The 15,605-nt window shown below is 36.0% G+C and overlaps 1 protein-coding gene across 1 annotated transcript; it reads right to left on the minus strand.

Annotated features, from left to right (window-relative positions):
• Positions 1–4,144: 4,144 nt before the first annotated feature.
• LOC125646267 (uncharacterized) lies at positions 4,145–13,694 on the minus strand. Its single transcript, XM_048872491.2, has 3 exons — positions 13,579–13,694; positions 12,754–12,937; positions 4,145–4,754 (listed from the first exon to the last, which is right to left on the minus strand). The coding sequence occupies exons 1-3, from the start codon at positions 13,692–13,694 to the stop codon at positions 4,239–4,241; spliced, it is 816 nt and encodes a 271-aa protein (XP_048728448.1). The 3' UTR covers positions 4,145–4,238.
• Between the last annotated feature and the right edge of the window lie 1,911 nt (positions 13,695–15,605).

The raw sequence follows: 15,605 nt of genomic DNA on the forward strand, positions 1-15,605 counted from the left end.
TACGAAACAGCCTGTAGAGAAATAAATGATATTATGTTATTGAAATCCATCTGGTCATCAATTTATGCAGCTCCGTGAGGCCACGTCGAGCACTCTAGAAGATTATATCGGAGATTTATCCATACATATATATATATATATATAACACTAAAAATCCAACAACATCAGCGAAGATAACGTACAGTGATCAATCTCATAACTCCCATAAGCATACAAAATAGATAATTGGGAAAACGCGGACCCCTGGACATACCAGAGGTGGGATCAGGTGCTTAAGAGGAGTAAGCACCCCTGTCGAACGATCACACCCGCCGTGAGCCCTATGTCTTGATCAGGTAAACGGAGTTATCCGTAGTCAAAATCAGTGTGCTGAGAACAGCTTAACAATCGGTATGAAACACGTCAGACAGCACTTGACCCTATGATAGGTTGTGTTGGAAAACTAGATTGTTAAAACGACCATAGACTTTGCGAAAGGCTGACTTTAAACGAGACTGTTGGAACCCCTGCACCATCAACTTGTTTGTCAGTAGCCTGCTTCGATTTAAAACCTAACAATAAGCAAAACAAGCTCCTGCGTATGGAATCAGTTGAGAGATATAAACACCATATGCAGGTGATAATGGAATATTGCTACATAAATATGGGAAGCTGACGATGGAGAAGCTGAAATCATCCCGTTTGTCATAAGGTTGAGTTGTTAATTTGCCGTTAATGTTTACTTTCAATAAAATATCTAAGTATGAAGTGGACGACTCTCTGATGTCTTTCATTTCGAGTTCACTGGAATGAATGAAAATTATTATTGTTAATAGATAATACGTCGTCGATATATCTAAATGTGGAATTGAAGGCCACAGCAAGAGATTTTTTCTTCTCACGTAGAAGTTTTTTAATAAATTCTGCTTCATAGGAATATAAAAACAGGTCAGCTAATAAAGGATCACAATTCATGTCCATGGGGATTCCAATAGGCTGTTGGAAGACCTGATCACCAGACACCACGAAGATATTGCCAATGAGGAACTCCAGCATATTTTTTATTTCAACTTCAGAGTACTTGTGCGTGGAATCAAAGTGGCATTTAACAAAGTAATGTTTTGGATGAGTGATCACTAGATATGAATATTTGCGTTTTCCATTTTTGTTGAAGAAGCAACCATCTATGATGTCAAAAAGTGCAAGGTGAAGATAACAAACAGTGATCAATCTCATAACTCCTACAAGCAATACAAAATAGATAGCTGGGCAAACACGGACCCCTGGACACACCAGAGGTGGGATCAGGTGCCTAGGAGGAGTAAGCATCCCCTGTTGACCGGTCACACCCGCCGTGAGCCCCATATCCTGATCAGGTAAACGGAGTTATGCGCATTCAAATCAGTGTGCCAAGGACGGCTTAACAATCGGTATGAAACACGTCAGACAGCATTTGACCCAATGCGAGGTCTAGACTTTTATTCATCGTAAGGAATGGTCGCGTAAAGCGTTGAAAAGTCCTACGTTTTGATGTTGTTGATTTGAGAAAAGCTTTGCGATTTAAGTTTACTAAAAGTTCTTTAGAGTTTTTTAGAATCCACATTTGATGAACACCACTTCTGGCATATGTAGGCGCACAGTAAGTTTGAAAGTTTCTCATTCACAACTGTTAATATTTTCGTGAGGAGCAAAGATAGGGCTTGGTAGAACCTTTCCTGGATCCAGCAATGTATCTTTATTTGTAAGGGTTTTTATGAAGTTTAGGAATCCATTGTCTGGGATTTAGAAACTTGTCTAAGACTGAAGCATGGTTTTGTAGACTTTAATCTTTTGAAAGGGCAGTTGGAGTAGAAGTATGACTACCAACAGTGGAATTAATGCCAAGTTCGTTTAAAATACAGTTGTAATAATGAGCCTTACAAACAAAGACAGGAATGTTACAAGCTTTGTCAGCTGGAACCATAACATATTCCTCGTGTAACCTTTTTAATTCTTTTATCACTTCTGGTTTATTAAACACAGAAGGAGGGACGGTACGTACTTTTGTTTTAATATGTCTAATGCGGGATTTTAATATTCCTCTTATACTTTTAATCCATTCTGACAATGTATCAAGTTCTTCTTTTTCATATTTAGCCCATCGTCTGGCATAATCCTCAATAGACTTCATAATAGTTTGTTTATAATTATAAAGTTTGGATGCAATAGTAGAAGTATAATTGTAGGAAATACAGGGTGTAGACTTGTACTTGAAATAAGTTGGAATACACGACTGAACTTTTTTATGACGAAGAATGTTGCTTATGTTGACGGCATGTATTCCTTTGTTTGTAAATCTGAGCTTAGTGAACTAGCGGCATGATTTGGAAGGAATATCATCCATAACTCGTGGTGGCCTAAAGAGCGTGTGATTGGCAACATCCATAATCACAGAGTTCAGTCTATACTCAGGTGTTGAAAAATCCAAGTATAGACTAGCTGTGGCTTCTTGAAATAACAGAGTAAAGTTTTGTACGAATGAGGACCTAATTGTCTGTTGACGTACGGCAAAAGTAAATCAAACGTAACATCATTTATACTTGGTCTTTTATATGAACGATGTCCATTCTCATCCGTTTCCGTCTTTGAGTATTGGGAAAGAGTCCCATCACATTTTCACGTTATCTCCTTGTGGACTAGTCAAATTTCCCACATCATTTACATTCTCATTGCATTCATATGGAAATGCAGTACCTAGGGTTCTGATCCAGTGATCTTCTCATTGTCTACGAAAAGGGGTACTTAATGTTGGACTATTTGTGTGATGATAATTTTCCCCCAGCATTCTGACCTTCACGGACAAGATGGATCTAATAGTAGATACGAGGTCAATGAATAAGAATATAAAAAGCACTAAAAATTACCAACGACACAAACAACAGTGAATTGTCAATTTTCGGGACGACCTGTGAAGATAAAGAACAGTGATCAATCTCATAACTTCCGCATCTTCATAGTCCATATTTCACTTTGCCTTGTTTTCAGAGGCGCCGCATTTATCTTTTTCTCAGCGATTTCCTCCGAACTCATGGGTGCAGAAAAACGACCGTTATTTGCCACATTATGATACAAACTTTGAGTAGGAATGTTCATCAATTGGATGGCTTTAGCATTTTCTCCACCCCAGTCTCCTAGTATAGCAAAATCAATTTCCTTTACATCCCACAAAACCCGATTTGATTGAATATCCATTTTGAAAGTATGCGTGTTTGATTTTCACGGGAATTTTTGTTCGATTTGTACAGACTGGCTCCTTAATCAAAACCGTCAACTCAGGCATGACACTATTGTGACACACTAATGGGAAATCTTCGTCACAAAGAATAGGCTTCGCTACGCTACGCTCCGACCATTCTTTGTGACGAAGATTTCTCTTCATATAATCTTATTCCCTCGGGGATCCGGGTTAGAATAGGTCCTCAGTACCCCCTTGCTTGTCGTAAGAGGCGACTAAATGGGGCGGTCCTTCGGATGAGACTGCAAAACCGAGGTCCCATATCCAATCAATCATATGATCTTACTACTATTACATAATATGCATTATAAATATATGTATATGACTTTCAGTCATGTGGGTATTCAAATATTAGCTACATGTAATGATTTTAACAAATATATGGATTTCATTAATAAATTTCAATACAATGATTCAATAAATTGGATTGATTGATTGATGTTTTCCGCCACACTCAACAATTTTTCAGTTATATGGTGGCGCCCAGTTTTTATTGGTGGAAGAGAGAACCCAGATACAATGTACCTGGGAAGAGACCACCGACCTTCCGAAAGTAAACTGGGAAACTTTCTCACTTACCGGCGCGAGCGGGAGACAGAGGTGAGAGGCCGTGTGATTTTGAGCGCGATGCTCTAACCACTCTGCCACGGAGGCCCCTGGATGAATTGAACATTCATATTGTATATTAAACTGTACTTGATAGGTCCGTGACGTAAATGAGGCATTCTTTATAAGAACACTAATCACTAAAACCACAATTAAGAAATATGTGCCATCTCTTCTAGATTTTAGTTTTTAGTACATAGAGTTTTTCCAAGGTTGATCAAAATTACATAGTCACTTACTTATGAGTTATGACCCATTGATGTATATTTGATTAAAAGACAAAAAGATTTTTTAAATTTTATTTTGGTCGTAAGATGTGGAAAAAAAAACCCACTAGTTCTTAAGGAATCAGAGGAAAAACATTTTCTATTTTATTCCATTATCTTCGTCGTTGCTGGATGGTCTCCGCGTACAGTACAAGGAAGAACAAGAGACTGTACAGAGCCATATATGGAAAGAAGCCATTTGCTATTAACATAATTGAAAGTGTGTAACCGCACCAAACCATTGCCATGATGGAGCGATTTGGAGAGCGGAACATATCTCTAAACGTGAAAGTAATGTCTTCTACGAAATTTTGATAAGCTCCATGGAGTCCTTGACCTCTTACACGACCTCGACCTTGATGAATCCCTATATGAAAGCCAAGGTCATCAGAATCTTGTGTGGATGTATCAGTTGTAAATGCACTGTCCTCCTCCGATACGATTGAAACGGAAGACACACTGGTGATAACATTCGATAGGAAGGAAGATGCATCCAGTCTGGTGGTTACAAGGTTATACTCTATAGCTGACACTGGTGAGAACTGGTCCTCAGACTGTGCGTCCTGTTCCTCACGAAATGAGTACTGGCAACCAACAGATCTCACTTTTAATTTGAATATTTCTCGAATCTTAAAAGAAAATTAAATGGTATATGTACTGGAGAAGGTATTATCCATACGCATATTCATTTATGGTTCAGCTCCATCCGGAGTCCACATAGGATCGTACATATTGGTCGTGGTTTGCGACAATGCTTATATGATTTTCAGAAACTACAATCAAAATCATATTGATTCAGGGATTATGTGACCACATTGGATTATTTTTCCCAAACCACTTCAAAAGAATATCTAGCAGCAAAATTATTATTCAATAGGATAAACCGGGGTAAATTATTATAATCTAAACATCATTCAATATCAGTTAATACTTCAGTGGTGCATCCAGAAAATTTTGAAATGGGGTTGCGACCCAAGTTTGTAAACCAACCCCCATCAAAATAAGAGGGTTTGAAGACCCTAATATGGCCAAAAAACGACATTGTTGTTACAATTTTTTAACCAATGGGGGTGCAACCTCCGTAAACCCTCTTTAGATCCGCCACTGAACATAAGATTTGATTGGTTTATCGTCATTCATCAAACCAATTTACATGGTATAAAATGGTCAGCTTATTTTCCGCGCCATAACTCTGCGGCACATGGATTTTCATATTCATATTTCAGTATTTATTTGAATAACAGAAATAACATCAGATTTTCAGAAAAGGAATGGAGCGAATACTTTTAACAAGAGTACCGTAAATGGTACACAATACGCCCGTGAGAAGGGTTACTATTGGCCGCAGGAGATTAACAAGAGCACCGTACACGGCACACAATACGCCCGTGAGAAGGTTGCTATTGGCCGCAGGAGAGGCCGATCTATTTGTGGTTGTTAGAAAGTGCGCATTGGGAATGAGAAATCATTTTTAGCCGGACTTGGAAACTGTAGGCACGCAAATCGTCAGATTCACAGGCAATTACATGTGTATATCGCTTGGATTCGAATTTACAATTAAAGAATAAAGGTATAGAACTCTAAATATAGGGTACCCAAGTTCACCGATGTCATAGAAAATGACTGCATCTTGTCACTTCCAACTTCTGCCATACAAATTTGGCGCAGTCCGCTTTAGGGAGCATTCCGTGTGCATATAAGAATAATTTTTAAAAATCAAATCAAATCAAAATATTTTTTAAAGTGAAAGAGATGTCTCTTTAACTTAGAGAGATATTTCTTTATCATAAAGAGATATATCTTTAAGTGAAAGAGATATATCTCAAAGTCAAAGAGATAGCTCTTTGAGTGAAAGAGATATCTTTCAAAATAAGAGAGTTATATCTTACTTTAAAGAGATATCTCTCAGGTTTGATAAATATCTCTTGGATTTTAGAGATATCTCTTTTAAGTAAGAAATAGCTCTTTAAAGTAAGAGATATCTCTTTGAATTATAGAGATGTCTTTCAAAGATACAGAGATATCTCTTTTTAGAATACACGGCATGTTATACTCCTGACATAGAGTAGACCCAACTTTGTGCAATTCATGGTCCCCAGAGTAGGTTGGGGCCATAGTATGGGATCAAAGAACTATATGCTGATGTTTAAAAAAAATTCGTTGAAAATATCTCTTCGGCTATTTAATCTAGGTCTTTCATATTATACATTCTTTACGGAAATACCTTTCATGCAATATTAATGGTATGTGATCTTGTGACCTTGAGCTGGAAATTTGACCTATTTTTGATAAAAATCTGACCTATACAATATGTCCTGAACTATTTAAGGCAGCTCTTTCATATCTTGTGTATATATTTCTTATGGTAAGGCCTTTCCTTTCATAGCATGATATTTGACCTTGTGACTTTGAATTTTGAGCTTGACTTACTTTTAAGAAAACATAACATATTAAAATATCCGGAACAATTTTAGATGGGGCTTTCCTATATAGTCTTTATGACAAAACTTGTACACATTGGTGTTTGATCTTTTGACCTTGGAGTTGGACCTACTTTTTAAAAAAAACTGACGTATTAAATTTCTCCCCAACTATTTAAGGTAGGGCTTTCATAATTTTTACCTTGTTACTTTGTGAAGTTTGACCTTAACCTTAGAGGTGGACCTACTTTTTAAATATCTGACACATTTAATATCTCCTGAACTATTCAAGGTAGATCTTTCATATTTTGTATATTGGTCTCTTATGGCAAGACCTTTAATTTCATACTATGACCTTTGATCTTAAAATTTGTCTTAATTTTAAGAAAACATAACATTAAATAAATTTTCTAGGCGGGGGCTTTCATATTTTGTATAGAGATTTTTTATGTAAAGACCTTGTAATACAATCGTATTTGATCTTGTGACCTTGACCTTCTTTCTTTTTAAACCTGACCTAATATATATCTCCTGACCTATTTAAGATGAATCTTTCATATCATGTATGTAGATTTCTTAAGGTACTCATACCATACCAAGATCTATGACCTTAATTGTGACCTTGGTCTTATCCAGAACAGCAAAATCATGTCAGTGAAATTGGTGTTGAGGCATTTCTGTGTTATGTGAATTCAATTTCAGTTATGGTGTGATCCTTTGAGGCCACAATATGGGTTCAAAACTTTGCATGGCAATAAAGATTGATTTTTTTTTAAATCACAACAGCTGAACAATGACAGGGCCAAGATGACTCAGGTGAGTGATATGACCCATGGGCTCTTGTTTCTAATTTATTCAGATTTTTTCAATTTATGTTTTAAAGACAGTTTTGTTCCCGATAAAAGAAATTTAAAATCGTCCCGCCATTTTCCATCAATCGAGTAATTATAAGGTACTAGTAAATCAGAATTGTTTGTCATCAGTATCAAATTCACTAAGTTCAGTTACTTAGAACGGTGTTCTACAAATATTTTTTACCCCACGCAAACAAAGTTTTGAGGATTATATTGGAATCAGCATTACCGTCTGTCTGTAGACATGCTTTTGTCCGTGCATGTTCTAACAAACTAGTGCATGGATTTCTCTGAAAATTTGTACACTCATTACTCACCATATGAAGATGTGCACCTGGTATTTTCATATTGATTGGACAATTTTTCGTCAATTTACAGGTTTTTTACTTTTTATGGACTTAGTCATTTTTTTTAAACTAAAAGGAGTATATCTTAAAAATTCATGAAGAGATTTGATTTAAACGCTGTAAATACATTGTTCTTAGACTGAAATTATGTATTTCTTATTTTGAATTAGAATATTTCAAGTATTAGAAAGTTATGCTAATTTCTATTTTGTTTAAGAGTGTCTCTTTGTCTGGAGAATATTTAAAAAACGAATTGAAAGGTTTTATAGTGAATGTATGGATATTTCCATTTTCTATACATCCATTTTCTGTTGGCACGGGGGGGGGGGGGGGTGTGCATAATCTAGCAATTTTTAAACCATGTACCAAATCAAGACAAAAAGATAATAAACAATTAAATTCTTTGAAAATATTATTTATTGGTATAGTGTTTATATTGAGCATCAACGGAAATATTTCAATATTTGACTGATTCATTTTTTAAAGCAACATTTTCAATTAAAGGGAAAGGCAACCCAAAATATTTTTACATGATAAATGATAGGATTAATCATATGATAAAGATTTGTCATACAATTCTGTTGATATATGGCCTAGATATGCTTCAGTACTAATTCGAAAACGTCAAAAATTGAAATTCCCGCGATCTATAGAGGCTGCCATGATGTGTAACTTTTTTGTATTGAAGACCACAAAAATCAATAGTTTTGACGTCACACCGTCTGTTCCGGTTTTGATGAGATTCTAAGATCATCCACACGTGCTTGGGTTCAACCTCCCCTCCGAATAAGCTACATGAGTTAATTTAATTATTTTTTCTGGAAAATATTTCTAATGCATGTCAACAACGTCTTGCACACCCATAAAGTCCAAAATAAGTCCTTTAAAAAAAAAATAGCCCCACTGGTTATTATAACAGAACTTATAATAACCAGTGGCCTAGGTTTTTTTTTTTTTAAAGGGCTTATTTTGAATTATTTTGGACGTTATGGGTATGCAAGACGTTGTTGACATGCAGTAGAAATATTTTCAACAAAAAATTAATTAAATCAACTCCTGCAGCTTATTCGGGGAGGGGGAGGGTCCTGAACCCAAGCACCTGCGAGATCATCAAAGATGTGCATGTGGTAGATCTTACGAATAAATACATGTAGGTTGATGCCTTCCTGGCAAGCAGTTGATTACACTAATGCGAAGGGGAAATGTGAAAAGGGGTTATTTTTCGAAATCCATGACTCAACCAAGTCATTTGAAAAGAAAAGATTACGTAAACTGTGGATCCATCATTTGCGTAATGACAAGTTGAGGTTCGAGACATTTGTATGAAGAACGTGTACCGTCTGCCTGGTCTGCGACTCGACTGAACGTCTTCTTTTCTCAATTTCTTCTTGCGAAAGAACGGGCTCAAATCTATACGGCTCCAAACTTAACTGTTCGTGACTTGTTAAGTTTACAGTGCTGCTTATGAAATAAACCACAATAGACGGCGTGACGTCAAAACTCCAATGGCCACTCTCTTAGCGGCGGGTAATTTAAAATACATGATAGATTAATATTGATTTAATTGTTAAGCAAGGATTTTTGTAGTTAAAGACTGTCTATTACGATACCAGTAAGTAATACTTTATTCATAAAAGCAACTACATTTGTATGTGGTTAGGGTTGCCTTTCCCTTTAAAAACCTAATATACTAGATGACCATTTGATTAAACAACTTCTGGTTTGATCTGAGGAAGTATTTTATCCATTATTTAGTGTGTCCCGCGGGGGGTATTAGTCCCGCAAGGACAGTTCTAGTTTCATTCTTTCGTTGAATGAAGATGCATTGTTTTGTACCAGTGTATCTCGTTAACGTTACTCTTAATGCCTCCATATTCATTTGTAAGTAGCAGGAAGATTTAAACATTAGGTCTACTGTACTTTTAAAATGATGATCCAAATTTGATTTATGAAAAAAGAAACCCAAGATATCCTTTAAACATGGTCTCCGTTATAATCTAATTGAAAATATATACTGGTAAGTTCTCATGACATTGATTGTGTAAGGAAATGCGATCAATTAAAAAATAAACATTTGGAGTTTAAAAGAAAGGTAAAATCTTTAATATCATTTCCTGCTATTTGAGATTTTCTTTGAATGGAAAGTTTAAAAGTATGTTAGAGCATGAATTTTTCTTGGACCTTTTTTGGAGATGAACAATTTGTGAGAGAAATCGAATTTATTTGGAGTTGATCCTTCTATCCAGTATGTTGAGCAGTCTTGGAGTTTGTGCGAGTTGAACATATTTCGAGATTGAAAGAGCTAATTTTCTTTGAGCTGAGCATTTTGAAACTCTTGAAGTTTTAAATTTCTTGGGAATAAACATCGAAAGAAAGATTTATATGTAAATGTTCATGGCGGTAGATATACAATAAATGAATATCGTGCAGAATTACGTGGTTGAGAGCATGGCAATGCTCGGAGAGAGATACTTGTCATTTACCCCAACTCATACAACAATGATCACAAAACTTGGAAACTGAAATAAAAAATAGAATGAAAATTTGTTAGCAAAATAAGCTTTTGGAAAACTCCAAAAGGCGAACTTATATATTCTGCATGTGTTGCTTCTGAACAAGCAATTGAGTGTGCATTTACGTTAGCCCTTTCAGCCCAACGACAAGTCAAAGAATCTGCTATGATAATTAGAAGGCAGATTTTCGATTGCCACAAAATTGCCAATAATGCTGATTTCATATAATTAAGATTATTCATTTTAAGTCCTGCTTCAAAAAGAATTGTGTTACTAGGCAATATTGATGGAAGCTGTTTGAAAAATCTTCTTTTGTTAGCAAAAAAGCATATTTATTACTCCAGATCACAGGGCTCAAACCCCAAATTGTCGGATGCAATTAATTTGTTGAAATACTATAGAAATATAGAAGAAAATTGTCCAAATATATTTCATAGCAAATCCAAACTGCTTGGTAAATGGTCATTGTATGATAATATAATTGACAAGTAGGTTTGTTGAAAATCATAATAGTTATGTGAAAAAGAAAATGATAACCTTTATCTTTGAATATAGATACAATTCATTGTTATTGTTGTGGGTGTAGAAGGTGCACAGAGTAATTGCAAGTGTAAATGAGTGAATGTACAGTGGCGGATCCAGAGGGGGGTTCCGGGTTCAGATCCCCCCCCCCCTTTGTCAGAAAACTTTGCTAAAACAAGGTAAAAAATAAAGCATTTTGGGGTGGAACACCTCACACCTCTTTTTAAAAACAAATATTAATGGTAGTACCCCCTTTCAAAAATTCCTGGATCCGCCCCTGATGTAGATTATGGTTGTATGTGTATGAAATATATAAATAAACATTTAAGAAGTTTAAGATCGTTTGAGGCGCACCTATTGATTTTAAAATTATTCAGTACTGCTGCAATTTTAACCGGATACATCCAATATTGAAACCTAAAAAATGATATTTTATACATATCTACTTTTTTGTTTGTTTGAAAACTCTTAAACACTTAAATGATAGTATCATAATGCTTTTTTTAAATATAATATTTCAAATAAAAATTTCCGCGTGTTTCTTCGGAAATAGTTTAGAATATTTAGAATTATAGCGGCCGATTTAATGCTCTGCATCAAAATTATCTTGTATAAGGTGTTTTTATCATAGGGTGTTTGTTTTGTGAAATTGATCAGCATTGCAAATATCCCAGGGGTTGTAGAACTCTGCATACATGTAAGGTACGAATGGTGTGGCATATCTTGAAAACTGAATAGAAAGACGGACAAACATCGCTATACCTTAATACATTCTGCCCCCAAAAAATTCTGTAAAATGACCGATGTAGGAAAATAAAATTATAATTAATGCTTGTCATTATAGGAATGTTTTAAAATATCTGTAATAATGACACTTTTTTTGCATCGTATGATAAAACGTCCAAGTTTGAAACCTGTGACAGTAGGTAGAGAGACAAACTAAGAGTTCTGTGTGTAAAATACTTCCCCAAGTTTAACAACCTGCAAATATTTCAAACCACAACGGAAATTAGAAAACTGTTGAGAATGAAATCTTGGCAACAAGTACATCTTCAGAGTTGTTTACAAAGGTCCTAGCTTTAAAACTGTGAGTTAAAAGGACAAACCATGCACTCACTTTATACATGTAATATCTCCTCAACACTGACCAAGTTCAATTACATAGGTCATTTTCTCAAAAATTGAAGAAAATCAGACTCCTTGATTTAAACGTATTTTATGTACATGTATATGATATATACAAAAGGACCAGAAACACGTTTGTACAACTTACGAGTTCTCATAACCTAATGAAAATCCTTGCCACATGAACACATCTTTAATACCCATACAAGCACTTTGTAAAACGAGAAGTCCTCACTTGTTAAACGGATATAGCATGTAATCTCTATGTGATATTTCCTCAAAACTGACTAAAGAGAGAGAGAAAAAAACCCAGAAAAATTAAAAAAAATAAATAAATAAGGAAATCAAAATCCTTGCCACATGCACATCTTCAATACCCACACAAGGAAGGTCCTCACTTGAAATTAGACGGACAAATTATGTACCCACCATATAACATTGATATAAAGTGGGGCAAAACTCGAGCAAAATAGGTTGAAATGGATCAACATTGGAGCATGATCTAGAGTGACCAACAAAGAAGCTACATAGCAAGTTTCAGCTTGATATATGTTACAGAGAAATGAAAATGCACGTAGAAACAGAAAACCTGCACGGACGGACAGACAACGTTGTACCATATTGCCTACTGCACGCCTTGTCTACCTGCACGGACAGACAACGCTGTACCATTTTACCTACTGTACACCTTGTCTACCTGCACGGACGGACAGACAACGCTGTACCATTTTACCTACTGCACACCTTGTCTACCTGCACGGACGGACAGACAACGCTGTACCATATTACCTACTGCATGCCTCGTCTAAAGACGGACGTATATTTATACCAAAAAAATGAGTCTTACGTTATTCCTTTCTCTCTTCCAATGATTGACATACTCCTGAATTGCGAAATTGACACGTGCATTACGCTGCAAGATATATCGAGCACGCATGGGTGACCTACACGTGGGACACGGAAACTTTAGAAAAGAGAGCAGGGCATGCGCATCGTTGTTTCGAGCAATTTTGCAGATTCTGTAAAGACATCTGAAAAAAATGGAATGCCTTTATACAAGAGTATTTAACTAAATGGACAGAAATTGTAATCTGCAATGTATTCTCGTTATAATTGCAATCTTTCTTAATAGTGATCTACCTTTTTTAATCAAATCAAATATTCTGCAATAGCCGAATTTTCTCGGGGGAAAAACACTTAAGTCCAAGCTTGGACTTACAGTGTAAGTCTGAGATTTTACTAAAATTTGATTGCTCAAATAAAAGAAAAACCCAAGCTTAAGTTTAAATATTTTTTCCGATAAATCCAAGCCTGATCTCCATAGTCCTCCTCGTTGTTACACCATCTACACTCACTGGAGAGGCGAGCAGGTGAGATGACTTGTACATCCAACAAATATCAAAGTACACAGTAAGTACTATTCATATATCCAGATGTCGGTGCATGGTAACTTAAAATTTCCTGGCGCGAAAGGTGCCATATATATATGCTATACACTCGTTCCCAAATTTCTAGATATGCCTCTGGACTCGGTTGGTAAATCATTTTAGAAATGAATTTCTTGATCATTCTGTTATGTGTATTCTTTAGAGCCTTCACTGAAAATAGTATGCAACTTACTATGTTACAACTAATATCAAACGATTTGACAAATAAAACTTTGAAGTCATACCTTAAACAAAAGCTATGACCACATTTTAGAGTATGTGGTTTGTGTAGGTACCCCCAGCAGACTCCACATTTCAGGACTCGGATCACTTCGGAAGGAGAAAGCATCTCCTCCGCCATATCAAACTACGGTAAATACACCATGGAACATTATGACGTCCAGTTGTTTTGCTTATTGTGACGTCAAGTGATTGTTCACCTGCGCGTCTTCGAGAACGTTACGCCCTGTCTTTATAATAACGGAAAAGCCTTCATGGATACCCTCAGTACAAAGCGTGGTAGAGATAAAGAAGATTTGAAATTATACTTCAGGCTAGTGAACAAATTAAGATTAAATCAAAGTGAATGTAGCGAGTACTTTGCAAAGGAGAAGAAGACATTCGATAACCTCAGGGAACAACTCGTCAGAATGATATCCGAGGCCAAAGAATTGCACACAAGGACCAACTGCCTGCGCAGTGATTTCAGAGAAACTGAAGAAAAGTATATCGCCCTACGGAGAATGCTTAAAAATGACTTTGGATTTGAAGTAAAGGAGCGTTTACAGGAGTTAGAGGAAACTACTTATTTAAACAGACTGATATGTCACCTTAAAGATGTTGACAAAGGACTTGCGTATCGGGCTATCCACACGGAGGATGCACACGAATGTAGCGGCATGTAGTGAACATTGTACGATATTTAGCTTTTGGTGTTAACAAGGGAAAAATAGATAAGGGAAAACAGTTTAATTTTATGCACCATGGCATGCTACAAAGAAGAACAAGAACCTACTAAGAACTATTTAATGTAAAACTTTACACACAATATTTTCTGAAAGAAGTGAGTTGCAAGGTGAATATTTCATAAAGAGTCTGGAAATGAAATACAAAATAGGCAACACCAAAAGTAGTGTCAGATGTTCTATAAACAACCAACTTTCATACCCCAAGGCGTAGGGGGGAACAGCGCAGTCGTATCCCAGGCCGTAGGAGGGCATTGCGCAGTCCGAGCACGTGACCCTCCACTTTTCAACAAACATTTTTTTCGATTGATATCAGTTATGTAATTATCCTTAAAACTTAACTAGGGTCCGTTTTGTTATCATTAAAGTTGCCTTTCTTGAAGTTTATGATTTTTCTTCTTCTTATATTAAAACTACGGATTACGTTTCTATGGTGGCATGTCTCTGCTTCTTATTTGTAAGTTATTTTGCTATATATAGATTATGTCGACATGCAAGATAATTATGTCAACATGCAAATAATCAGATAAGAATTTGGATTTTTTTTTAAATTATCAAATATCGCTCACATGTGACTTTGAACATGCTAGATGACACTTATTTATGTTGACATGCAACTTATTTATGTCGACATGCGATTTATTTATACGTATCGACATGCAACTTATTTAGGCCTATGTTGACATGCGAGATAAATATGTCGACATGCAACTCATTTATGTCGACATGCGAGATAAATATGTTGACATGCATATTTATCTTGCATGTCAACATAAATAAGTTGCATGTTGACATAAATAAGTGGCATGTTAACATGCCTGTCGACGTAAATATATTGCATGTCCAGTGGCGGATTTAGAGGGGGCGCAGCCGGCGCGCGCCCCCCTAAAATTTTCAAATCGAAGGTAAATCGCGGTATCTTGTTTCGGAAAATGTACTAAACGATAAAAGAAGCAATAATTTCTTCCACTCCCGGAGAAATAAATGACAAAATCCTTTGATTTCTTGAATTACTTTATTGGGAGAACTTAATTTTTTCTAAAAAAAACCCTTAAAATTTGGGTCATTTTTTTTTTTTTATTTCACCTTATTAAAATGATAGAAATAGTACAAATGACTTGATAGGAGAAATATTTCAAGCCCCATAAAATCTGTAAAACCCTGGAGCTTCCGGGGCTTCGCCCCCTGGACCCCCACCAGGGCTTCGCCCTGCACCCACTGCCTCATAAAGTGGCGCCCCCGTAACCACCATTCCTGGATCCGCCTCTGATGTCTGCATAATTATCTTCATTATTACAAACGTATGC

The sequence above is a fragment of the Ostrea edulis genome, chromosome 6 (genome assembly GCF_947568905.1).
Source record: "Ostrea edulis chromosome 6, xbOstEdul1.1, whole genome shotgun sequence".
Taxonomy (NCBI): domain Eukaryota; kingdom Metazoa; phylum Mollusca; class Bivalvia; order Ostreida; family Ostreidae; genus Ostrea; species Ostrea edulis.

Coding starts and splice junctions, on each gene's coding strand:
- LOC125646267 (XM_048872491.2), bottom strand. CDS start 13,694: ATGGCGGAGGAGATGCTTTCTCCTTCCGAAGTGATCCGAGTCCTGAAA. Junction 12,938..13,578: donor GGTCATAGCTTTTGTTTAAG/GTATGACTTCAA, acceptor CATTTTTTTCAG/ATGTCTTTACAGAATCTGCA. Junction 4,755..12,753: donor GGAAGAGAGAAAGGAATAAC/GTAAGACTCATT, acceptor TTTTCTTTTAAG/ATTCGAGAAATATTCAAATT.